Source organism: Argiope bruennichi, chromosome X2 (genome assembly GCF_947563725.1).
Source record: "Argiope bruennichi chromosome X2, qqArgBrue1.1, whole genome shotgun sequence".
Classification (NCBI taxonomy): domain Eukaryota; kingdom Metazoa; phylum Arthropoda; class Arachnida; order Araneae; family Araneidae; genus Argiope; species Argiope bruennichi.
The window spans coordinates 76,376,291-76,403,280 of NC_079163.1; the positions used below are offsets into that span (position 1 = coordinate 76,376,291).

The 26,990-nt window shown below is 27.6% G+C and overlaps 2 protein-coding genes across 2 annotated transcripts in view; one reads left to right on the forward strand and one right to left on the reverse strand.

The window, feature by feature from the left end:
* Positions 1-2,820, reverse strand: part of LOC129960155 (abl interactor 2-like) — a 30,513-nt gene extending 27,693 nt beyond the window's left edge. Inside the window, exon 1 of the mRNA XM_056073341.1 lies at positions 2,700-2,820. The gene's annotated coding sequence lies outside the window, so the exon portion shown is untranslated. The remainder of the gene's footprint in view (positions 1-2,699) is intronic.
* A 273-nt stretch (positions 2,821-3,093) lies between these two features.
* LOC129960804 (twinfilin-2-like) lies at positions 3,094-26,990 on the forward strand. Its single transcript, XM_056074456.1, has 10 exons — positions 3,094-3,194; positions 4,687-4,764; positions 13,366-13,416; positions 14,344-14,471; positions 14,670-14,765; positions 15,439-15,543; positions 18,857-18,976; positions 21,146-21,296; positions 24,809-24,930; positions 26,620-26,990. Exons 1-10 carry the CDS (start codon positions 3,170-3,172, stop codon positions 26,773-26,775), a joined length of 1,032 nt encoding a protein of 343 aa, XP_055930431.1. The 5' UTR covers positions 3,094-3,169; the 3' UTR covers positions 26,776-26,990.

The following is a 26,990-nucleotide window of genomic DNA, read 5'->3' on the forward strand; positions in this document are numbered from 1 at the left end:
ATAAATGATTCCATTTTAATTATTGATATGTCCCTGAATGATTTGAATTTTAAAATAAGCATATTTCTGTAAAATTTGTAGGTAGAAGTATGAAACTTTGTATGTGCATAGATGAATGTAAAAGAAAGTTTTCACAAATTGACACTTTAAAACACTATGGGAGCCACACATTTTATTTTTTATTTTCTGACTTTTTATTATCAGCCTTCACAGAAGCCAAAGTACATTCATACAATTGTCAATCTTATTTAATGAAACCTTGTAATTGGAAGTATATTGTCTAAGTGTATTGTTTACATAAATAAATGCTTGTTCCATTTTTTTGGGGGGGGGAGGGGAGACTCCCTGTATAAAGAAGATATTTCAGAGCTCAGAAATCCCACTTGATATCAGGCTGAATGCAAAATTCCTTTCAATTTCAAATCTCATTTTAGTACTTACTAAAATGCACTTTTACATCACATAAAACCCTAGAAATACACTACATCGAAATTGCATAGTTTCAGTTAAATATACAAGAATAAATGCAGAACTTTCACTGATACTCAAATGACAGTTTAAATAATGACAGAGTTCTGAAATTTAATAATATATATTAATATATTCTCAAAAGAATTGCAATTTCAAAATTCACACAGCGAGATTATTGTAGCTATCAATGTAATACTAATATGTGATAAATATTTTATATTATCTATGTGTTCATAGTTTTAGCAAAGAAATTTTCAATTTTTTTTATAGCTATTTTGATTAAGAACCCTCACTTCAGCCAGAATCCATCACAAATTCTCTTAACAAATTACTCTTAATATTGCCTTCTAAGTAAAATAAGGATCCCCCCCTTTTTTTTCTTTTCTTTATCTTACTTTCATTTCTATTAGGTTCATGCCTTTTGGGACTGACCCTATTTGGATATGAACTGTAAGCACTGCGAAGCCTACACAAAATAGTTTTTTAATGATACATTTTAAGATTCATCTACATTATTTCATTATATAATATTGTAAATATTTGACCCTTCCAATAGTGTCTTTTTATTACAGATAAATATTTTAAGTAACTTAAAACAAGTAAATTGTAGGCTTGAAGTTCTAAGTATTCCATTAATGGCCATTTTAACTACAAGTGACACAAAGAACACAAGCAGGCCTTTACACAATCAAATGGGGGGGGGAGGGGAGCAGAAATTGATTATGACTGAAAAATTTGTATTTCATGGACATCAGTACCAATAATATTTTAATATATCAGTATTTGAAAGACTTCATAAAGCTTCCTGAATCAGTACTTAAGGTACACAAAATAGAATAAAAGAACTTAAAATGGGGTAATTAAAAAATATTGAAAATATTTATCACATATAAATAACATTAGAATAATCTGGTACATTTTCTACTGTTTAATAAAATGCAAAAATAGGTTGCTTATAATATAAATGTGAGCAATTTTTTAAATGTAACAAAGAAACAGACGAACTTATATATATATAATTAAATTCATAATATATATGTGTATACTATATAAAATTTGCAGGATATTTTTATTTACAACATTAAGCTCTTTTTTCAAATGACAGTAAGAAAATGAATTTCATAACCACACATTTTCAAAAACATTTATCCATCAGAATTTAATTTTCTGTTTTAAATTTAAAGGAAATAATTCAAAATTGTATAACAATGTTTAAAACATATATTTAACTTTTTTTTTTAAATATATTAGTGCAATTAAAAACACTTTAAGAATAAAATAATCAGGCTATATGTATTTAATAAAATAAAGAAAATTCACTCTCAACCTCAATCAAATATGTTTTTCAGCTACAATTAGCAACAGAGCAGAATTACTAAAAAGCAAATTTAATTTGCATAAGAGTGAAAAACCTACTAAAAATTTAAAATATCTCAAAGGATACTTCGTTAGAAAAAAAGTAAATTCTCCATATCATATATGAAAACCAAAGAATAGTAAAATAAGATGCATTTCAACACAAAAAACAGAGTTGAAAATAGGTTAGCTGCGTTGATACATGAATTTAATATATTGATGATAAAAAGGAAAAAGATAAGAGCATATATGGAATATAAAATAGTAATATTCTATTTTTATATACTTTAGCCCTTAATCACAAAAATATTAATTTAATTTAATTCTAATAAAACATTTATACATATTTATTTATTTGATCTTAATTTGTTAAAGTTTTTTTTTATATATATACAGAAACACAATGACTCCTAATATTTATTACTGATATCATATTGTGCTATATTATAGACTCTCATTTTTTGTAACATTGCCTAGTATTTCTTCCTTTAGAGAGAGCTTGCTACTTTTAACAATAAAAAAATTATAATGTATAACTGAAGAAATCACATCCTTAGATATCTATCTCTTTCTGGTTATATATTTTTGACGAAACCAGTTACAATCAAAATGTTTTATCAAACAACACGAAATTGAATACAAAATGTTAAATAGCTAATGCAAGTGAGACTTAAAAACTAATTTTTGACCAACTTATTTTATTAATAAGCCTTTTGTATCTTTGTTGACTGAAAAAATGTTAGAAGAATAACACTTCCTTTCATTTTATGAAACAGGAACTGAGCAGAATAGGTATCCAGTAAAGCTGCTATAGAGAGATTCATAAAATTATAAATACACTTTTTGTATAGAAGACTTTGAATGAAACCTACTTTAATCGTTTAAACAGTAGATTTTTCCGGCCTTTATATATAAAAAGAAAAAAGAATTACAAGAAAATGAGAAAGAATTATGCAACAGTACTTAAGTTTAAACCTCTATTTCATTTCATTTCTTTCAATTTCGAGAAATATGCAACTTAATCTGGTTTTACTTCAAATGACTTAAACTTCTTGAAACCATTATCAAATAAATAATTGAGCTCTAGAAAAAAAGTTGAAATTAAATAGGATAATATTTGAATCTTTTCACTCATCTATACTTATAATATTGATATTTAGCACCATTTTCAATATTTTATAATTGGTTGCGCTACTAACAAGCTACAACATTTGTTCATTGCTCCCGAAATTCTCTGCAATATAAAAATACCAAATTCGGCAACAGTCTTGTAGTAGAGGTGGTATCCGTTTTGATTTTGTCGCTTGCTATTTACTCTGGTGTTCAGCATCGCGAGGCAGAGATGTCCCATCAAACTGGAATACAAGGTTAGTTCTGTCATCAATTAGATTATCATTTTTTGTGTGTTTTGTATAAAATTCTATGTGTGGTTGTTAATTATTATTATTTGAAGAAGAGGCGTCTTTCATCCATTGTATAATAACACCGGAGTTAATTTACGGAACTCGAGTTGGAATTTGTTCATATTGTAATTTAGTATATTGTATTCTATTATGAAATTATTTAAGTATTTACTTTCAAAAATAGCAAACGAAAGAATTTGGTTATTTAACATTACTATTCCTATTCGTTTCATTTTTACGTGCCCAGATCGCGTCAAATGATGCTGATCCAGCAGGCTACTCAGACATGTTTGAAAAGGCGAATTTGCTACTGTATTGAATGTACATATATATTGATTATGAATTTCTGTATTGTTTGAGATTGACCAGTTTTTCACGAAAAATATTGTTTTAAATTTATGCATTAAGAAATATTTGAATTGAAAGATATTTATTCTGACCTCTTAATTTTTATTGTGTGAAGCTCATTCTAAGTAATTAAGAAAATCAATAGAATAAATCATCTAATCTCTGCTTGAAAATGTTTTATAAGTTTCTAGATAATATATATATTTTATTAATACGTAAAGTTATTAAGATATAGTAATTGTATGATTTGATGAAAGGCTACAAAAGATGATTAAAATTTGTTTACAATTGTTTTATTGAATTTACAATTGTTTTTATTGAATGTCATATTATGTGTGCACCATTGGTTAATAAAATTATATTCATATTAAATCAATAATTAATATTGTAAAAATTTTTTCATTATTATTCTCTGTTATTACAAAAGATCTTGCATTGAATTTGCCAAAACATTCTATTTATGCGAAGCACTTTTATCATTGTTTCTCTTTACACCAGCTGGTGCATGAGGCTACAACAGCTGCACACCATTTAATTCCTCCCTATTCGAGATTTGTCCATCCAAAAGAATAATATAGATTCACAATATCTGCTCTCAAATTTTTTTATATGGTCACAGAATAAATTTACATCAGAATTTCATATGTTGTATGTGTGTGAATTTTTGACTTAAAGCAATTTTATATAGCAATAACAGTATATGTATATATATCCTAGTTTTTTTTATAAAAATTATATTAAAGTTTATGATACAGATTTTTCTGAAAATTTAAAATACTATAATTTTCCAAATTATTTAAAATGTGCATTCATTTAATAGCTTTATCTTGCTCAGTATAAGTTAAAATTTGTCCATTATTACTTTGAAATCTATTTTGCACTTTATTGCGAGAAATAAAGATTTTCTATATAATTGATAATTCATTATAGCTTTTTAAGATATTACAAATAATTTCTTATTATGGAAGGAAAATTTGTTGAAGTGAAGTTATCAGAAGAAAAGAGTACATTATACATTTCATTTTAAAATTTTATGATTGAGTAATTTTAGTTATTTTTAAGCAGTTGTCATTTGTATATGCATATGCATGTTGCTTGTATTTTTCAGGAAGTGCTGAATTAAAAGAATTTTTCAGCAAGTGTAAAGATGGTACAATTCGAGCCTTTAAAGTTGCTATCAAAGATGGTAAACCTTCTTGTTTTTAGCTTATGTCTGACAGCTAAAATGTTCTTATTTACTGTTATTAAAAAATTGAAAAGAAATAATTAGATTTCTTAAATTTTTAATTTTATTAGAAAAAATTTATTTTCAAATCTTAATTTTTCTTAGATATTTCTGTTTTTGCATATTAATAAAGGCTTTAAATTTTTAGACCATATTATAATTTAAAAAAAAAATATTTACACATTTCATGGGCTAAAATTTAAAGATAATTTTGTGGCCTGATGTTCTAACATGGAATATTTTAAAGTTATAGGCAAAGAAGTAATACCAGTTTTGATTTGGTTTCAAGTGGCAAAATCATTTCTGCAATTGCATAATGTTCTTCTTGTAATATTAGCTCATATTATGAAATAGAAATGATGGAAGTATTACAATAAATGAATAAATTAAAATATATATGATTTATATTTTAGTTTGCTAATGTCCTGATATGTTTAATTAGTAAATAATGAACTTTTACACATTTTTATTCTTCAACTTATTTTTTAAATAAAGATTCTGATATAATTTGCCCTTAATTTATTTCTGATGTAATAAGCTTGATGATTTATTTAGCTATTTTATGAATGGTTCAATTAATGATATAAAAATTGTATATTTTCATATGCTTATCTAGCCAGGTGCAGATTCAAGATAAGATGTACCACTTGTGTATCAGGTGTTGCAAAAGGAATTAGTTGATTTTATTTTTAAATTTCATGATAAATTATTTTGACCTAAACATGTAAAATTCAAATTTCAATAATAATTCAGATTATCAGCCATTTATTTCCCTAGGCTTGAGAAAGCTAGCTCATATTTGTAAAGAAAACATTTTCTCCTTGCTGCTACTGTCATTTCAAATATCAGAGTAATCTATCATCTTTTCTTGTCATTACATATCAGTAGTCTTCAATATTGAAGGAGTAGTATACTTAATAAAAGTCTTATTTTCTTTGTATTGGTTTGCCATTTCAGGGTTTGAAAATGCTTCACTCCCAATGTCCTTCAATTCCTTCTTCATACATTTTTTTGAAAGCCCATTTGTTAACAATATCTCAGATTAACTAATGAAAGTTGTGTATTTGTAGTCCATTTTTTATGTCATTATGTGGTAATATTAAGTTTTGTTTTCTTGCAATAGGATCTTCTCTATCTATAATATTCATGAAAATTAAAATTAATCATTAAAAGTGGATTGAAATGAATAATGATCTACTAATGGAAAAGGCAAAATAAAAAACAGTAGCTTTAAGGGAAATAATAGCAATAACTTTCAAATGTCCCATGAAGTGAAAATATAATTAATTATAACATGGAATTGTAATCTAACAATATTCTTACCAATTGGATATTCTCCATCTATCTTTTACCAAGCCCTTTACTATGTTTAATAGAATTGTCATAAATACTTCCAGATTCTGTTTTAGATATAATGCAAGCTTACATAATACAAATTGCAGACCTCAGCTTAATGACTTTTTTAACTAACCAGTATAAAAATAACTGATACATTAAGTTTACAATTAAAAAAAATTATCATTCAGGCTTAATTTCATTCGTATTTTGTAGGAATAAAATTAAAGGCGGGGGCAAACTATTCGAGTTGTTTCATGCTGAAACAAAAGTTGCCATACCAGCATTACAGATATCAGTGGTAACTTTCAATACTGAAATTATGATAATTTTTAATATTTAATAGTAAATATTTAGTTGAATTACTTCCCTGCAATTACACAAACTTGTTAAACTCCAGAAAAGAAATAAAATGTCCTTTCCTGTTATACATATTTTCCTGTTTATATATATTTCACACCACTTATACAGCTTTATTAAATACTAACCGCCTTTGGCGACCAGCTGGTTCGCCAATCTTAATGTTCGTTAAAATTTTAATAATGAAATATTTTATGCAATTCCTACTTTAATAGCTTCTTCATCAAAATATTTTAAAACTTCAAATTTTGATAGTCATATAATTCACTCATAATATTATAAATGGCTTCAGTCATAACGTAATATGTATCTCTGTAATTTTCTGTTAGCTCCCGTAGAATTTATACTTTAAATTTAAGTGGAAAGGATTAATCTGCAATTAATATAATAATATTTTTTACTGAAACAAAGTATTTTTTTTTTTTTTTGTAATATGATTACTGAAAACAGTCTCTGAGCATTTAAACTTTATGGGCACTAAAGAATGTCTTTCTTAATTTATGTAATATTTCAAGAATTTGTCAACAAAATTTTCTCAGATTCATCATGACCAGATCGATTAATTAACAATGTTTAATTTTAAATGCATCAAACACTAAGAAAATAAAACGAATTGTTTAAAATAATTGGTTGAAAACAGGTTAAAAAAAACTACTTCAAAAACGATGGACTTAAATCTATAAGCATATATAACTAACATAAACACTTTAATTACAAAAGCATGCAACTAATCTAAAAATAATTTAAATCATCCGTTGATAATGGTTGCCATGTCAACAATCAGAACACAGTGCGCATGCGTGAATTTTCAACGTCAGTTATGGTAACGCAAATGTGCGAGTTTTTCTACGCCAGTTGGAGTAACGCTATGCAGATTATACATTTTTAATTTCCTTTATTCTGTTTTATTTTAATTCAAAAGTACTTCAGAATGAATCTGAAAGATCGATTAATTAACAATGTTTAATTTTAAATGCATCAAACATTAAGAAAATAAACAGAATCGCTTGAAATAATCGGTCGAAAAATGTTAAGCCTAACCTCATTAGCGTGGGGGAAAAAACAAGCCTTACTCATTTGGCGGGAAAATTAGTTTTTAATTAATAATTAAAAAAAGGGACCCCAGGTGCACATTCCCGACCTCCAAGGTAGACATGTACCAAATTTGGTAGCTGTAGGTTAAATGGTCTGGTCTGTAGAGCGCCAACACACACATTGAACTTTATTGTAAGTATAAATATATCAATATAGAACATTAGATAACATAAAGCTGATATATAAATGGAGGGAGCTAGTCGCTTCTTTCTTATCGAAATACGTGTGCCCAACATGAGTCACGTGACTTAAGGAGAGTCTGAGGGTAAGAATACCTTTTTTGGCGCCATATCGCAATTCTTGGCATACTCATACCGCCGTATTCACCAATATGCACCAATAGCATATACAAAAAATATATAACTAATATAAATACAATTTTCTTACAAAAGCATGCAACTAACCTAAAAATAATTTAAATCGTCCGTTGATAATGGTTGTCATGGCAACAATCAGAACACAATGCGCATGCGTGAATTTTCTTCGCCAGTTACGGTAACGCAAATGCTTGAATTTTTCTACGCCAGTTGGGGTAACGCTATGCAGATTAGACATTTTTAATTTCCTTTATTCTGTGTTATTTTAATTCAAAAGTACTTCAGAATGAATCTGAAAGATCGATTAATTAACAATGTTTAATTTTAAATGTATAAAACATTAAGAAAATAAACAGAATCATTTGAAATAATCAGCCGAAAAATCTTAAGCCTAGCCTCATTACTGTTGGAAAAAGAAACTGAAGCCTTACTGATTTGGCGGTGGGGAAAATGAAAAGATTTTTTTGGTGGGAAAGTTTTTAATTAATAATTAGAATTCTAGTTAAAAAATTTTAAAAAAAATTGACCCCAGGTGCACATTCCCGACCTCCAAAGTATACATGTACCAAATTTGGTAGCTGTAGGTCAAATGGTCTTTTCTGTAGAGCTCCAACACACATGCACACACACACACATTGAGCTTTATACATAAGTATAGACAATGCAGCATAATGTTATGAATTTTGTAAATTGAATGTATTCTGGCTTCTTAGTGAGGTGTTTGGTTCCTAAATTTGTAACATATTTGAGGACTTTGCACCTTAAAATTTCTTTTTTCTGGAGAAGTTTCAAAAACTTTGTTTTTCTTAAGTTTAGTTTGTGCTAGTGCATTTTCACCAGCACTTAAGTTTAGATTATGTTAGTGCATTTGTATGTGTTTTGATAAATGCTCATTCTCTTTGTTTTCTTTAGTTAATGAATGATAATCTGTAGTAATATTAAATACAAGTCAAGCCAGATCTGTTAGGAGTCTCTCGTCTCTTGCACATTTTTTCTTTATTTCTTTATGATGTTTATAGAAATACATTAGATATCAGACTAGGGTCAAAAACTTGGAAAATAAAGCAGCTACCTTTATATCCCTTCCCTAAAAGACGTGTTAAGCAGCTTGGGAGAGATGTAAGCCATTCAGCAATAACATATAAAAGCTCTTGTCCTAAAAATGCTGCTTTCAGAACTCGTTTTTTCAGTTTAGTCATAACTGTAGATAAAATCTTTAATTTCTTGATTGCTGTTTTCTTTTATTCATTAAAATTTTTTTTCTTTTGCATTAAATCAAAATCTGATATGAAGTCTCTCATTTTTTGATCTTCAGTTTCTACCTTACTCTTCTTTTTTCATTTGTTTTTCTTCCTGCACATTATTTTCTTTTGGTTATGACTCAAGAACATTTTCACTTATACCATAAGTTTTAATTTCTTATTTCTCCTTGGAATTGGACATAATTCCTACTAGTTTCTTTTTCTCTTTCCAAACACTATCTATTGATCTTTTTCCAGTAACGGCATTTTTGTTAAAACTCTGAAATTCATGACCATTCTCATTGAATGTATTGGCTATAAGACCTCCAGTCTTATATTCTACACTTTCTGTATTTTTGTCTGATTTATCATCCTCCTCAATGTCTCTAAAAGACGTCTTTGGCTTCTTTTTATCATCTGCTGATCCACTAGCTTCTCAGTATATATAAGGAATGAAGAACTATAGGCATTTCCTCTCTTATCACCATATTTGTAACTCACTTTCATAATCACTTTTGCTATCATCATCAGAACCAACACAAATGCTACTTTGGTCATTTTTACCTTCATCGAAACTTTCATTGCCTGATTCATTTTTCTTTAGTAGGTTTCTTTTCATCTGCACACAGCAATGACACTAGGAGAAAAGTGGGGGGGGGAGGTAGTTGCCATTCTGTCGGAAACTGCTTGCCCCCTAAATGAAAAGTTTTGTTGTTAAAAATTTTTATCATTTGGGAAGGAAATGTATAAGGTAGTATTTCAAAGAATCGATTAATTTAAATCGGATTCTGAAGTTCCCCGAATTCAACAACTGGTTAACAATGGTTAAGTCACAGAATTTCAGATATCTGATTCAGTTGTCATCCACTCAGCAAATAGTTTGTGTTATGTTGACAGAATAACTAGCTAATGACAAGTAAATCATGTATTTTACCGATTATTTTTAATTGCTGGACTTAGAAATTGATACAATGGATACCAAAGATATTAAGTAGGCAGAATGTTGAGCATCTGATTCAGTTGTTCATTCAACCAGAAATTTGTACTATATTTGGCAAAATAATTGACATCAATCAGATGTTGCAATTTTTGCCGACTATTTTAAATTGGTTGACTAAGAAATAAATACCAAGGATGGTTACGATGTTGACAAAATATTAGGCATCTGACTCTGTTCATTTAGACTGTAATTTGTACTACATTTTGCAGAACTGATACAGGATGATTATGAATCTGGTGTGAGATATTGATTGACAGATTTTAGGTTGGTCAGTTAAGAAATGAACATGATGAGTGAAAATTTGTAGGGGTTGTTACTTTCATTGCCCTGTTTCGATCAGTTGTTGATGGAACTTTTAGAGAAAATTAGAGTATTATTATTACTATACAGTACTTTGATGTACGGTAATACCGTGAATACATGGTCACTATTCGATATGTTTTCCTTGATTACATTTCTACTGAACCCTTGAGAAATTAAAGAAAAATGCTTCTTTTTAATACACATCAAACTTATGAAAAATCTTTTTAAACAATTGGAATGTTAAAGAGATTTCCAAGGATTTTTCAGCATATGAATATTTTTTTGTGTTCTTTATGATTCTTTCTATAAGAAAAAAAAACTTAGTTATTTTATTCTGAGGGATTGAAAAAAATGATAAACTCTTAACTAAAAAAAAATACCATTAGAAATTTTCAGATAAATATGCAAGAGAATTTTGAACTAAAAATTCAAATTTTTATTAAGTAGTAACTTTATTTTAAATAAATATTAACTTTTTCAAAAATATTAGAGTAATAACTATAATTGAGTTTTTATACTTTTGGTAAACAATCCAACTGAAAAGTTCTGTAACTATTAATTTTATTGATTTCATTTCATGTAGCGTTAATTTAATTAGCGTAAATTTAATTGATCAAGCTTAATAGTAATAATAATAAAATAATTATTCAGTTTGGTAAAATTTTATTTAATATTTTATCTACATATTTCAAATAAAAAGGAAAGAATGAATCAGCCAACCAACCCTACCACTTATCTGATTTCAATAATTTTTATTTCATATAAAAGCTAGTGTTCTCTAGATATGTCAGTGATCGTTGTTCTTCCTTACCCTTCATTTTCAAAAGAAAACAGCTAAATACTTAGGTGTATTGTCTATAGGTAAAAAAAATGACAAAATTCCCAGTCATAACTATTAAATTGAGTGATCATAAGCATTCATATGACCTGAAAACCCTACGAAATCAATACATCATCAATGGTCGTTTACTCCCTTCTCCTTTTTAAGAGATATTACTGAATGAAACTTTGACACAGCTTCAACAGCTCAACAGATTTCGCCAATATCCAGTGCCTGTTTGTGCAGTTTTACCACTTTGAAGAATAACTAGCCATTTAGAATGCTCTATCATTATTGTGTAGTGTTTATTTTTATTTTTGTAACTGTACTTTTACTGTACCTTTGCTGTGATGAAATGTAATTCATCCAAATTTCTTTGAGTGAATTATGCTTATAATTCTAGCCACCTCAAGAATCTCATTAATGTTAATATAGTCATGTCAACTAATTTTGATATATGTGATCAAAATAAAAGAAAAAGCTGTTTTAAATGATTAGTTATGATGGAGCATTTTGATTGCTTAGTTCTGCTTTCAAAGTAGAAAAATTAACTGGTGGCATCTGTTCATTTATTGAGATTTTGGTTCCTTTTAAGTTTTATATTGCAATATATTTTATAAAAAGTGGGAGCAGATCATCCTTGACAACATATTTAGGAATGATGAGCTTTCATATGAAATAAAAAATGAATTCAGCATATTTGATATTTTATTTGACTGTAACTAAGAAATTCTGTCGGAGATTTTCCTCACAGAGAATTTATTTGTTTCTGAAATTTCTCTCGAAAAGGGACGTTGGTTGAAAGCAAGAGACCATTAATGATGTACGTTGATGTCATTAATTTCCATAAGAAATAAAAACTACCAAAATCAATTCCAGCAGTTATACCCTGGAGAACTGTTTCTTTAATTTTGTTATTTACTGAAAATAAAGAAATTGTGAGTAATTGGAGGCAACTAATTTATTCTTTATTTTCTGTCATTAATCGCTGTTTTGTCATACAATTCTTATTACCGTGATACCATACAACTATTTAATTATTACAAATAGTTATTTATTATAATTAAATTAGCTGTGTAATTTTTGATTATCTTTATATAAACATGAAATTAAGTATTCTGTGTTATTCTAACTTTAAATAAGAGAAATATTATTTGCCCCAACCATCTATGTTTTGCCTTCCTATTGGAAAATTTCTCCCACAGGCTCTACATCAGTATTTTTGCTGTTCTCTTCAAGAATGTTCTTTTGCTCAGATTCTTCAGCAGCACTGACTTCATGCTTTTGGAGGGCTTCTTTAAAACTTCTGTGCCATGGGCCCCTAACAAACTTAATCTGCCCCTGCACCCAGTTATATTATTAGAGAAAGCTTCGCTATATCCAAATAATATATAACTCTATTATATGGTTTTTGTAAGTTTCATCTCCTTACTATTTTCTTATATAAGTTTTAACAATGTTTAATCTTTCATAATATCAAATACTGTGTTTGTAAATTATATTGATAAAAACATTTATTAAATTTAGGTTGAATTTGAATGTCTTTTTAATATGTGGAAATTAACTTAAATTACGAATAGTAAATATATGTGCCTTTCGTATTCAGTTATAATAAAATTACATTTGCATTCTGCCATTATAATACAGCTGAAACTCCTATCTTCTACATCGAATTGAAGGCTAATTTTAACTATTGAAATTCTACAGTAAATGTTAAGCTAAATTAGAAAAGAGCTAACAGTTGTTTAAATTATAAAACTTTTTGTATTGAGCAAAAATGCAAGCATTTCAGTTTATTTTTATATTAAATTTTAAATAGATAATCTGTGTTTTGCCATAAATCTTGTTAGTATGGAGGAGTGAAAAACTGGTATTCTTCAGCAGATATACCAGACATAAAAGAATTCAATAATTTTGGATTCTTTTTTTCCTCCCCAATCTTGCAGATTTGTAGAATATTTATATTCCTTGAATTATTTTACTATGCACTTTTGCTGTTTGTTTACCATGTGTATTAATTAAAGTGTTTAATGTATGTAATATTAATTATTTTAAAATTTAATATACAAGTAGATTTGTTTCTATTTTCAGAAGAGTTAGTTCTGGAGAAAAGCTGTGAAAGTAAAGGAACATGGGAACAAGATATCCTTTTATTATGCTTCAGCAATAATTTTATATTATTCGCTCATTTATTAAATTATATTCACAACTAATCGAAATATGCAGGTTGTTTCAAAATCAATTATTTTTATTTTTTCTGAAACATTTTCATCTAAAAATATTCACATGTTGTGTCAAAGCATGCATTTTTTCAACATATAAAATTTACTTATTTGAAAAGTTCTTTCAAAGTGTAAACTCTGTATTAAAGATTTAACATTTTTGAAGCTTAAATTCAAGTATTAATGGCTTTTGCATAACTTCTGAGCGCTCGTAAAATCTCTGAGATTGCTAATCCCCTCTCTCTTTGTTAATGTAAAAAAACTTCAACTTATTAAAATATTGTCATTTAATATTAAGATAGTTGTAATTTTTTATTTAAAAATATGGATATTTTTATTGTTAATTTAATAGAAATTATTTTAATTGTTATTCAGCATTTTAAATAACTAAAAATATTTCTTCATAAATTATTCATAAAGGGAATGAATCAAAATGGTTAATTATTGGTCTTGTAAGTTCAATCTTTATTTTGCACTGATTATATTTTCAAACAAGAGAATATGATAACTGAATAAAATTCAAAATTTTGAAATAACTGTTTATCCTTCTAACTCATCCCTTCTAAATGCATTGAATTAAGTTTTCATAAAATAATTTTTATCTTTGTATTAATGCATGTTTGTATTGGTATAAAATTGAAGCCAAATTTTTTAAAGCTCACTGTTATGAAAAAAATTGTAATTTTATATGTAAAATAAATCATTCATGAATAAATTTCAAGTTATTTACATACATATTTTTGATTACCAAAAACTTAAAAATTAAAACCAGCAACTATGTAGTTATTGAGGGTAGAATTATATTACAGATTTTAGTTTTTCATTTCATATCCTTGACAAAATACAAATTATGACAAACTGGTTTTGCCTCTATTGGAACATCAGCAACCTTGTTATGTATTTTATCGTTTAGATAGTCAAAATGAATCTGGTTACGAGTGGTTGTTTATCAGTTGGTCTCCTGATAATTCAGTGGTAATTATATTCTTATTTTCTTTTTAATAAGTAATTTATCTCCAAAGAATTTGATAGTGGATTTTTAAATTTGTTTCTTTATTATTTAAGAGTAAAAATCTGGTAAAATGGTTAATTGTATGACATAATTTATTACAATTTGAGGTGAATTATTGAATAATTAATGGCTTTTCAACAGTTGAACATACTTATCTCTAGGTAAGGCAGAAAATGTTGTATGCGTCAACGAAAGCAACACTTAAAAAAGAATTCGGAGGTGGTCAGATTAAGGATGAACTCTTTGGAACACAACGGGTAAGAGATTTTTTACCCCCTTTTTTGCTTGCTTGCATTGAAACGGTATTATATATATATATATATATATATATATATATATATATATATATATATATGTAATTGGTGTGATTTATAAATTCTAATAAGAATGTTGTTGAAATTAATGTACATTACCTATATGGCTAATTTTTATTCTAAAACCAACATTGTTTTTGCCAGATAGCATGTTATTTATTTGAAAAACTGAATTTCCTCTTTAAGATTTTTGATATTTATATACATATGTCTTATATATTCAATTAATCTGCATTCTTAAATTTCTTTTTAACCATTTTAATTCAACATAAAAGCACTTTAACTTCTGAGTTGAGCTGGTTTACTATCCTACCTATGGTCTGCTTACCTATACCTATAACTTTAACTGTCATCAGGGAATCTGCCTTTAGAGCTAATAAAAATTGCCAATTTAACCTTTTGTCCTCTTTAATCTCTGAAATTATCAGTGTTAAGCTTTGTTGCATTTTTTTACCTGTGGAAATGGTTCAGACACATTAAAATATCTGAAAAGTAAATCTGTAATTTGAAGTCTTTAATAAACTGATTAATGGTTTTTCATCATGAATGCATTTTCTTCATGAAGATTTTAGAGCACTTTTTTTTATTATATATGTTTGTTTATTGTCTTTTCTAGGAAGATGTTAATTTGAAAGGCTATAAAAAGCATGTAGAAAGTGAAAAAGCTCCTCAGCCTTTTAGTTCATCAGAAGTCATTTTGCAACAAATAAAAAAGGATGAAGTGAGTTTATTTTAGTATAATATTGCCTTTATTTTCTTCAAATTTCCTAACTTCCCTTGGAATATTATCAGTTTATTAATATTATTTTTGTTGGATTGAGGGAAGCAGAGGATGTCATTGCATAGGTATCCATCTGTACAAAAATATTCAAGAAAAATAATTTGCTCACTTCATTTCAACACACTCCTTTTACGAGTGATACACTTTTCAAATAATTCTAATATTAAACACATAAAATATAAATACACATAGGCATACAAAAAATATGAAATTAGTGAAATATTTTCCATGGAATATTTCAAATTTTCATTGTTAGCAGTCATTATAAGAATATCTGCAATTGCCATTTCATTTTGGATATATTCTAATTTATATTACATCGTCTTCCTGCAAATCTTTCACAAAATGAAAATGTAAATTCATATGCCTTAATTTATACGAATACCTATTATGTTGAATCTACTGAATTGCAGCTTGACTATCTGAATTTAAGGTTCAGCATCATCTGTATAGTGTTTGCATTTTAGTTTAGTTATCAAATGGATAATCCAAATAATATCTTTATAAATTTCAGAAATTGCATATAAATTTGCTTCATATGTTGAGAGATTGACACTCTTTTGTTTAGGATATTCCTAAAAATTTAATGAATTGCCTAGTAAAATTATGTCATAGAAAATGATTTACCATTTTCCACATTTTCCCAACTAATATTCAGAAAACCAAATTCTTATCTTTTTTGTCCATTCGATTTCTTAATGCTCTTAGAGGTAAATTATAATGCTTTTTTTTTCTGATTTATGATTAAACTGTGAAAGACGAGTTGTACAGATGCTATTTCAGGGTGTGTTCTATTAGCTAATTATCAGGGTTCACCAATTAATTGTGCATATCAATCTGTTCATTTGTAGTAGAAAGGCTCTTATCTTCTATTTTTCCAATAGGTGTTACATTTTGTTTAACCGATAATGAATCATCATATTCAGATTGCCTATAAACTAATGCCATTTTCAATCCCATATATAAAAAGTTACAATTTCTGCAATATAGATTTTTGCAATGCCTAAAATGTCGATTTGTTTTAAAATTTCCATACTTAAAAACTCGCCAGTTTTGCTCTCAGATGTTTCAAATATACTTTAAATGATAGTTACAATTGTATGACATATTTCATCATTATAACAGGGAAAAACTAAATCATCTACATACATACATACATACATGCATACATACATACATACATACATACATACATACATACATACATACATACATAAGGTAATTTTGAATATTATTCTTGATGGAAACATAATTGTCTGCCTTAATCCAAATTTTTCTAATTCACTTTTTATACTCGTAAATAAATTTCTACATGGTTGTAGTAAGTCGTAAATAGACTCTTTTTTTTTTTTTTTTTTTTTTTTTTTTTATTTGCAAAACTTTTCCTCTCCAGTTAATTTTACATAACCAGGTGAATGTCATATATAGTTTCATCTAGATTACTATACAAATATAAATTTATTAAGTTTTTTTAGAAACTGCACATGCATCAAAGAATTTAACCACTGTACCATACTTGAGTGTATTGAATGGTTTGTTTATCATTTGAGAAACTGTGAGTTTACTCAAGTGGATTAGAGTTTTTTTTTTTAAACGATGAGCTGCTCAAAATCCGTATTTAACATAAATTGGACGGATAAAAAATTTAATCCTGATTTTGCTGAATGGGTTTGAGAAGTTTTGCTGCTCAAAATCCGTATTTAACATAAATTGGACAGATAAAAAATTTAATCCTGATTTTGCTGAATGGGTTCGAGAAGTTTTGCAAAATCCGTTTGCTGCGTACTGCTCACTTTGTAAGAAGATAAGTCCAATTTAAATGGGAAAACAGAGACTTACTAGTCATGCCAAAAGAGGAAAAAATACAACACTGCCTTCCAATTCAAAAGAGTCATCATTGATGTTGGGCGTAGTATCTAAAAGGAATGCAAGAAAAGATGACATGTCAAATCCGAAAACGGACATCAAATTAAATGTCCGAAAATAAACCGATATCGAACTTTTTTGTTCAAGAACAATAATTTAAAGCTGAATTTTTATAGGCTTTAAAACTTGCTGTGTCACATTCATCTTTTAATCCATTCGATGATATATCAACAATATTTTCGCTTATGTTCCTCTGAAAGTGATATAGCTAAAAAGTGTACATTAGGATGTACAAAAATGTCTTACCCTATTTGTTAAGAATTATCTTCATGAAATTGATGGTTGAAAAATCTGCAGAAGTTGCAGAAATTGGTTTTCAAATACATGAATTGGCAAAAATGAATTTGAAAAAAAAAAAAAAAAAAAAAAGGTAATCTTTGTAATGTTTTTGTTCTGAAGTAGTCATTGAATGATTTGTATCATGACAACAAAAATGTTTTGTATTTTATTTCACCCAAGTCCTGATTTAAAAGCGTGCATTTTAAATAGTACACGAGTGCCATTTGCGCGTTTCCTCGCATCATAAATATACATATGGAGATAACACGCAGGGATTTTTTTTCCCCGATTTGAGTGGCATCTCTATTTATGGCTTTCTATTCTAAAGGCTCTTTCTTCTTAAAAATGAACCTGGAAATATAATTTAATTGATTAATACCAGGTTTAATTTTAAGCATAAATATCGGTAATTTTTTAAAAATTTTGTAAAAGAAAAAAGGGGGGGGGGGTCTAGATGATTGTGAAGAAAAATTTCAATCTTAACCATACAAAAACCAAAAAAAATTAATCAAAATTTAGTAGAAAATAACTATGTATTAAAATTTGCCAAAGTATAAAAAAAATGAAGTCTATTTTCAATTTCTTTACATTGCCTTGAAAATAAACAAAGGTTTGGAAATTTCAAAATGATGACATTTGTTTCAAAATCTGGCTAATCGATGGTGTATGGCTGAGTTTAGGAAACATATTAACTTGTGTGAGAAAGCAAAAAAGAAAAAAAAAAATAGAATATGATCACTATAGCCATAGAAATGAGAAGTTAACTATTCTCAAATGAGAACAATGGCCATGTTGGATAAACAAAATTCTATCTTTTTTTGTTGTTTTTTTTTGCTACTGTGTTTTTGTATTTAGCATTGATACATGTCCTGTTCATTGTGTAAATTTTCTTTTTTCAACTCTAAAAAGTTGTTAGTTAGATTTTTAACTGTGTTTTTAAAATTTTAATATTTAGCAAACTGAAAAACAACAACAACAAAAAAAAAAAACACCGAATTTTACAGTAAATTTTTCTTTATTGCATATTTTATTTGTGCATCCATTTCAGGCTGCAGGAGGTATTGATGCCAAGCATCAAACAATGCAAGGCGTGTCCTTCCCCGTGTCGGATGATCTCATTAATGCTTTTTGCGATTTAAAAGACTATCGTATAACTTATGTACAAATGGTAAGTTCTTTGCTTATTGTTTAGTAATATTTTGCTGTTTATTGATATTGCAGATCTCGAGTTTCAGTTACAGCAATGTCATCATTGTAAAAAAAATTTCCAGAATTCTGAGCAAGAAATAAAGTATGTGTATTTCGTCATAAAGTGATGAGATGCAAGAAAGGAAAGTTAGATTTTATAAATGTGACATTTTTTGTCTCTGAAGTTATGGGAGATGTGAAGATAATAATTAAGCTCTTTTCAAAAAATTGTGAAATAATTAAATACTATCTATAAAATTAGTAAGGGAAAAAGGGTAAGGATTCCAAATCTGCTTGAAGTTTCTAGATCAGTAATTATTGGAATCGGAGAACAATTATAGAACATGTATTTTTTTTACCCTTTCCTGTTGGAGAAGGTGCATTTTTTTCCTGAAAGTAAATTACTCTATTTGAAACTTAAAAACTTACTTTTTTTGCAGACATATAATGTTGATAAAATAATAACTATAATTATATTTGTTATTTAACAACTGCTCTGTAAATTTTTGAAAAATTCAAAATGTTTAAATTATTCATGAATCAAAAGATTTCAAATATATCTTGTAAAGAAAATTATTCCATCACCCTTCAGATTTCTTTTGATATCATTACACATTTCAAGTGGAATTGCTTTATTTAATTTTTAAAAAAAAAATGTTTTTAAAATCTTCTAGGACATAGGCAACACTGCTGTTCTGATAAAATTTAAGCTTCCCCTCTCCTCTCCTCCTGCTTTGTTTAAATTATAAGTGTAATTTTTTTTTGAATAAGGTTTTTTCATAGCAATAAATCCATAATTTGATTTCCTTAATTAAGAACATTTAAAATATATATATATTGTATTGACAAACTTTTTAAATTTCGTAGAAAAATATTTCAGCTGGAGCATGGCTAAAGACTCATTAACTACTACTTATGATGATAATAATTTTGGTTAGGGTCTAAAAAAATTAATTTAAAATAAAAATAAAAAAGATTAAAAAGTTCGTGTTTGCACTTGCAGTATTTGAAATGGGTAACTTTCAAAACTGAGCATTGTTAAAATAATCCCCCCCTTGAATTTCTATTCTTTAAAAAGGATTTTGAATTCGGATTATTTTTGTATAAAAGCAAATTGTCTTGTCAAACTTGCATGTATTTCAACAAATCATACAACTTAAAAATATTAACATCTAATTTAACAGTGTACAAATAAATTAATTTTATTTTCACAAAAAAACCCATATAATTTGAATTTTTTTCATAATTTTTAAAAAATTTAATTAGGCTCATTTTTATAGCTCAAATTTTCCTTCTTTTCCACATATTATGTGCAGATTTTAAATTTTTCTCTAAAATTCCAAGCATGTAAATTCATTATAAATAGAACTAGATTATTTGCCTTAATGCTTGATTATAAAAATAATTAAATGAAAAATAGTTGAATGATTTGTTAGTCATTTGTATTTTAGGGGAAAAAATGTGAATCTTCCCCCACACCCATCATACCGTAAATTAAATAGTTTTTCTTTATGAACAGTGCTTTAAATATTTAAACTTCTTTTAAATCTTCCTTGAATCGTTATAGCCTTTTCTGATATTCAATAATTGATATATGTACTTCATAATATTGTGGAGTTAGTAGTTTTTTTCATAAACATTACTAGTTATATTTTCCCATTCATTCTCCTGAAAACAACTTATGTGTTTCTTCATTTATGAGATGCCTTTCAACAAATTTTAGTATTCAATATTTAATGTTGCAAGTGCCTTGCATTGTGTTTTCATGTGACAAACTAGATACGGATGTTCAGTGTTATATCACAATGAGCATCATTATTAAATGCTTCCAAATAGTTAATTTAATCTTGATAAGTTATATCACTATCATTGATATATTCATAAAGATTTATCAAGCTATGTTTATAATTAGCTATATGTTGACCACTTAACTGCCACTTGTATTTTGACCACTTCTAGACAATTGTGCTAATAAATGAATATTTCTGTCTATTAAAGGAATGTATTTCCAGTGTTATCTTTTGCTTTGATTTGAATATGGGCTTGAGGTAATCAAAATTGTACCTTTTGGATTGTAATAAGCTTTAAGTTCTTTAGCAATTATCTTTTCTGTACCTGTTTTATTCCAATTTTTTTAAATATATTCTAGAGTATTGATATGGAAAAAGAAGAGATCAATCTAGAAGAAAGATTAAATATTGATGCCAATTCTCTGCCTGAGAAGATCCCATCTGATCATGCCAGATATCATTTATTTTGTCTACCTCACTCATACGAAGGAGATCAATTAAACAGTATTGGTAAGTTTTTGGCTTGCACTCTTAAACTGCGTAACTTGGCCATTTAAAGTTATTGTAATAGTTATAAATTTAAAAACTAATTCTATTTTTGCAAAATAAGTTTGTTATATGCTGTTTATGCTATATTTGGGTGTTAAAAAATATTTGAAATAATTAACTTAAAGGATTCTGATTTCTAATTTGTTGTTTGTATTAATAAAATTTAGCATTTCAGAGAATATAAATAATAATTTTAAAAGTATTCTTACATCTTCATTTTGTCACTAGATCAAAGCATTTTATCCGCTTTGCTTCTCTTAAAATGTAAATTGACACTGAATTGATTTGGTTTAATTTGCACCTTCAGCTGCAGTATCCTTAGAAAATCGACATAAAGAAAGTAGACTACCCTGAGCTTTTTTTCCCCTCCCTTTTTGTGGAAAAATTAAGATTTTCTACCTGAATTACTGTTTGGGACTTCAAACAAATTTTTGATAATTCATGAACCCGATCTGGTACAACGCCACATGGTGAATTCTGAATAACGGGACGTCGTGTATAGCGACATTTGACCCTTTGTGATCTATGTAAAATAGTCTTCATTATTAACAACTTTTGCACCTACCTCTGTTACAAAAGTATGACCCATCATTTTGCAGTGCATCTATATAGCAGTGTCACTATTATTATTGTCGGAAGGGAAGTAATAACCAACTACTATATGTGAAGCTTCTTATTTAAAAGGCTCCCTGGTAGGATATGATGATGAAGAAGTAATTAGGATCTATATTGCCCAGCTAAAACATGTAATTGCGTGTATGTACACAAGAGCCTTTTCTCAAACTCTAATGGATTATTAAAAAAAAAGACTACAATAGAAAACAAAATGAGTACACCAAAAGTCATGTACAGTCATGGGTTTCTTTGACATAATAACAGTATTTGCTTGATTTGAACGTTTGTCATATTAATAGCTCGGGATTTATTGATTGGACCTGTCCCCTTTTCGAAGAACAATGCTGCAGGTGATTCGAGATGGCTTTAATGTCCCTTTGAACGACATTAGCCTGAAAATATTATTTTGGCATCCTAGTCAATTCTTCAGTTTAGATAAGAGATAAAAATTATTCGGTTCTGAGCTGCATTCACCATGAAGGGAGACAAGGATAAAAGTTTGTCACAACATATCTTGCTTAACGCATTGATTAAACTGTTTGAAGGAGTTGGATAAAAAACAGAAGATGATGGAATCCTAGGCAATGAGCTGGCCAACCAAGTTGCCAAAATTGCAACTTTGAAGGGTGAATGTTTAAACATTTCTTTTCTATATTCTTTGATTAAAGGAAAATTCAAATAATTCCAGAATAATGAGGATTTTCAAAAAAAATGTTAAGGCCCTTCTTACATCCATCATTGGTAACATCTTTCTTTGAAGAGAGAATATTGATTTACCAATATGACAAATCTTCGTGACTATTGTTGTTGACAAAGGATCTTGTTTCTGCATAACTATTAGTAATAAATTCATTGGGTTTTCTACAGTTGTTTATTATTATGTATCATGGGCAAATGAAGGGGAAAAAACCGCCGTTGCATTTGCAGTCATTTCAAAATGACTGCAATGAAGATTCTGATTGTCCTCAAACTTTTACATAGTCCTTAAAATGCCCTTTTCTAAAAGGAAAACTTCGTTTTGCTAAGTTTTATGTTGACAGTAGTATATGTCGTTTGTTATATCAAAGCTTAATATTTTTCTCTTCAAAAAATGTAACTTGCATTGCTTTGTCGTTTATTACACCGAATGCATAGTGTCATGAAAAGTGCTTTAATTTAAAAACCAATTTTGAGCACTTTAAAAGTGCTTAATTTTGTAAAAAGGTTCTTAAAAAGTGCTTTATTTTCTCGAAGTGCAGAGATAACTTTTTGAAGGGTGCCAATATGTATTAATATAATACTTATTGGCACCCTTTTTCCCACTCCCTTTTCAACAATGTGCATGTTGTTTATTGAAATATTGGGAAGGTTATCCCGAAGGAACAGTACGAAATGCTTATTATGGCATACTTCTTTGACTCGGGAAAACGTTCCAACTTCAGTGGAATTCAAAAATGATGAATTTGTTTTAGTTATGCCTGTTAAATGTACATTTAACCTTTTTATGTGTTAAAGAAAAGTATGCAGATTGGTCTGACGAGTGGTAAATAAGAATACAGCAGGATGAATTTGGTGCACCAAAGGGATATATCGATTGCTCTAAAAACATCTACAGTGAAGCCTCTTAGTCCGTTGCACATTCGATCTTTGTTCTCATCAGTATGTTGTTTTGCAGCAATCTCTCGGACAACCTATGTAAAGGAATATTACTCTTCTATATTGAATTGTAATTCATTGCTGTGTGTAATTACGTTAATCGATTGCATAAACTTTAGTATGATGAAATTTTAACTTAAAGCGATAGCACTTCAATTATCGTGATTTTTAAACTTTCTTTACAGGCTAAACTGTATCATCGTGATTTTTTTTTTAAATTTATAGGCTGAACAACTGTAAACTCTATTATTCTTTTCTGTTAAAAAATTTTCATCTAGAAAACTCAGAACAAGGCTTTGTTCTACCGTCAATTTTTGGCAGTTTTCCCAATCTTATGATGGTATCCATCCTGGAATGCTTTAGCTTTTAGCGCCATAAGGCTGCAAATAAAATGTTCTAAATTGCTAAATATTGTGAGTTAGCATTGGAGGAAATTTGTGCTTTCCATCCCACCCTAGTTGGATATTTATTGCTGCACATATAAAAATCAAATACAAAATTTTTGGTCATATGCCTTTTGATTAAATTTTTGGTAATTCATATACTTCTTCTATATTATTGTCAACATTTTTAGAAATGATGTATTCATCCAAATTAATTAGTAATTTGTTAATTTTAAGAAATGTTCGAAAAGATACCAGATTTTTATTGTTAATCTTATAAAAGTTGACAATGTTTTTGGTAATGATAGGTTTTTCATTTTTATGTTTTTGTCAAAATTAAAAATTTGGTTTATAGCAGAAGACGTTGTGCTTCTGTTTGCTAAAATATATTATTGTCATAAATATTTTCTTATTTATGGGCAAATTCACAAATCATTTTTAATAAAAAGTTGCCATGGTTTAAAGAAATTTCTATGTTTATTATGCTTAATTCTAGCAAAAAATAAGTGATCCTTTGCATATAGATCTAAATATTATCTTTTATGCAACATCTTAATTGTAATCTTTCATTAAATTGCTGTAGAATTGGAGCATATTAGACATTGACTTTATTACTTTCTGTTCTAGAAGTTATTGGCTTATTAGAATAAAGATTAAGCACATTTCTAATCAAAATATAATTATGGTAATTAAGACAAATTATATTTGTTTTTTGTGTTTACATTTGAAATTAAGTTTTAGATGAAAGGTTTTGTTATGAATTTTATCGAAAAAAATTATTTTCTAAATGTTATTCATTTATGTGTGCTTGAATTTTGCATTCTATCTTTTTCTTTGTAGTTTTTATTTATTCTGTTCCTGGTTACAATTGTTCTGTCAAGGAAAGAATGCTTTATTCGAGTTGTAAGGCTCCTCTTCTAAATGTGATAGAGAACAGAATAGGTATAGAGCTTGCCAAAAAGGTAACCTAAAGATTTGTAAAAGAATTTTGCTGCTGTTCCCCTTAAAGATTTTTTTCAGTTTGAGTTTAAATTTTTGGAGTTTTGAGTTTGTTCTGTAGGGTAATTCTGAAATTTTAAGGCTATTATGTTTTTTTCCATTAGAAATTTGATTTTAAGATAATTGACATGTAGGAACTTCTCTTATATTTGTTAAATTATTTTCTAATGTATTTAACTTCATTTTACTAATTTAAATATTTTATTTCTTATCAGTATTGAAGAAAGTTAATTGTAATAAATTAATAGTGTGTTTCCCTTCGAATTTATGAGACTACATTCTCTTTGAAAATACATTATGCAAAAAATATCAGTTTTTTTGCAAAAAGTATAAATATTATTTGTAATTTCTACCTCTGTGGGCAATGATTAGCAGTAATTTTGCGTAGTTTGATGACAAGACCCTTGCTTTCTGTCCTGAGATTATTTGCATTCTTTGAAATGTTATATGTTATACTTATTTAATTAATGTTGTATTTAGTTTAAAATTTAATGAAAATGCAAATGTTTCAGTTTTTGAACTTAATAGAATTTTGCTTCGTTTTGGATGGCTTCATTTTTTTATTATTTAATTTTAAACTTACATTTTGATTCGTTTTTTTTTTTTAAATCTTTCTTATAAATTTAATATTGTATTTTCATGAGGGTATTCAAATTGTTGCATTAATAGCTCTCATGTAGCTTCAAAGTAGTCCAATAACTGATACAGCAATGCATTTTAAATTGTCACAATCCTTTTGTATCGAATATCTTAAATTTTAGTACAGAATATTGCCAAGAAAGTCACTCTGTGAACAATTTGCTATTTAGTTTAGAGTAATGCAATAATTAATTTTTGAATATTTATGATTTTTTTCAAGTGCATGTTTACACTTCGTATGATTATCATTACAAACTTGCACTTGCACATTTAGCCTCTGAATTTTATAATTGGTTAATTAAACTTTTTCATTTATGACTGAAAATTAATCCATTAATTCCGTATGTTACATATCTGAAATTTTTGTCAATTTTATCATTAATTTTTTTCTTTATTCTGTTTTATAGAATTTATATGATATACAGTGGGGGAAAAAAGCAAGTGCATAACATGAGATACTTATTGTATTTGGTCTCTGAAGTTTTAGTTTATTTTAATAAAAATAAAAGAATTTTTTATTGAAAATTTAGAAAGTATATGCCTAATTGAATTAAAAATTGCAAAGAGTTTTAAAATAAATTGTTTGGAAAACAATAAATATTTTTATTGTGCAAGATGAGAAATAAATCAAGTTTCAAAAGTTAAATTTAACCAAACAGAAGGGGGGGGGGATTTTTGATGCTATTCTGTAGTGTTAATTATTTCGCATTTTTAATAATGATATAGATTGATACAAAAATACTGTTTTTGAATAAATTGAAATCTCTCTTAATTAAAAAGTTTAGAGATTAGTTTGAGAAGCTAAAAGTGCACTCAAGTTTTCTTTACCCGCCATATATAAAGCTTCCTACAATAAATCTGAAATTACTGTTCTGTACTGTTTAAAATTTGCATTTGATAACTTCTGTGTTTTTAAATGTAACGGGAATTTATTTAATTAGTGGCGAGTTAGCTTTAATAAAATATAGTAAAAGATTGAAATTATTTATTGCTAAAATTACTTTTTGTTTCAGATTGAAATAGATGACGCACAAGAACTTACTGAAGAATTTTTATTAGATCAGATCCATCCAAAGCAGAATATTTTTAAGCAAAAGTTTTCAAAGCCCAAAGGCCCAGCTAATCGTGGAGCTAGACGTTTGCTGAAAACGCAGAATGATGAAAATTGAAGGGGATGGTAGTTGAACTACTAGATAACTTTGATTTCATGAATACTCTTCAAAATACTCTTTTATAAATTTTTATTTATACTCAATGCGATTTTTATGAAGACATGTAAAATTGTTTTGTAATTTTTCATGATTAAAGACAGTATTGTTTCCGATTAATAATCTTTGACTCTTTAAAAAAATACTGTATTGAATTGATTGAAAATTGTTTTGTT

Coding starts and splice junctions, on each gene's coding strand:
- LOC129960804 (XM_056074456.1), top strand. CDS start 3,170: ATGTCCCATCAAACTGGAATACAAG. Junction 3,195..4,686: donor CCATCAAACTGGAATACAAG/GTTAGTTCTGTC, acceptor TGTATTTTTCAG/GAAGTGCTGAATTAAAAGAA. Junction 13,417..14,343: donor TAAAGGAACATGGGAACAAG/ATATCCTTTTAT, acceptor GACAAAATACAA/ATTATGACAAACTGGTTTTG.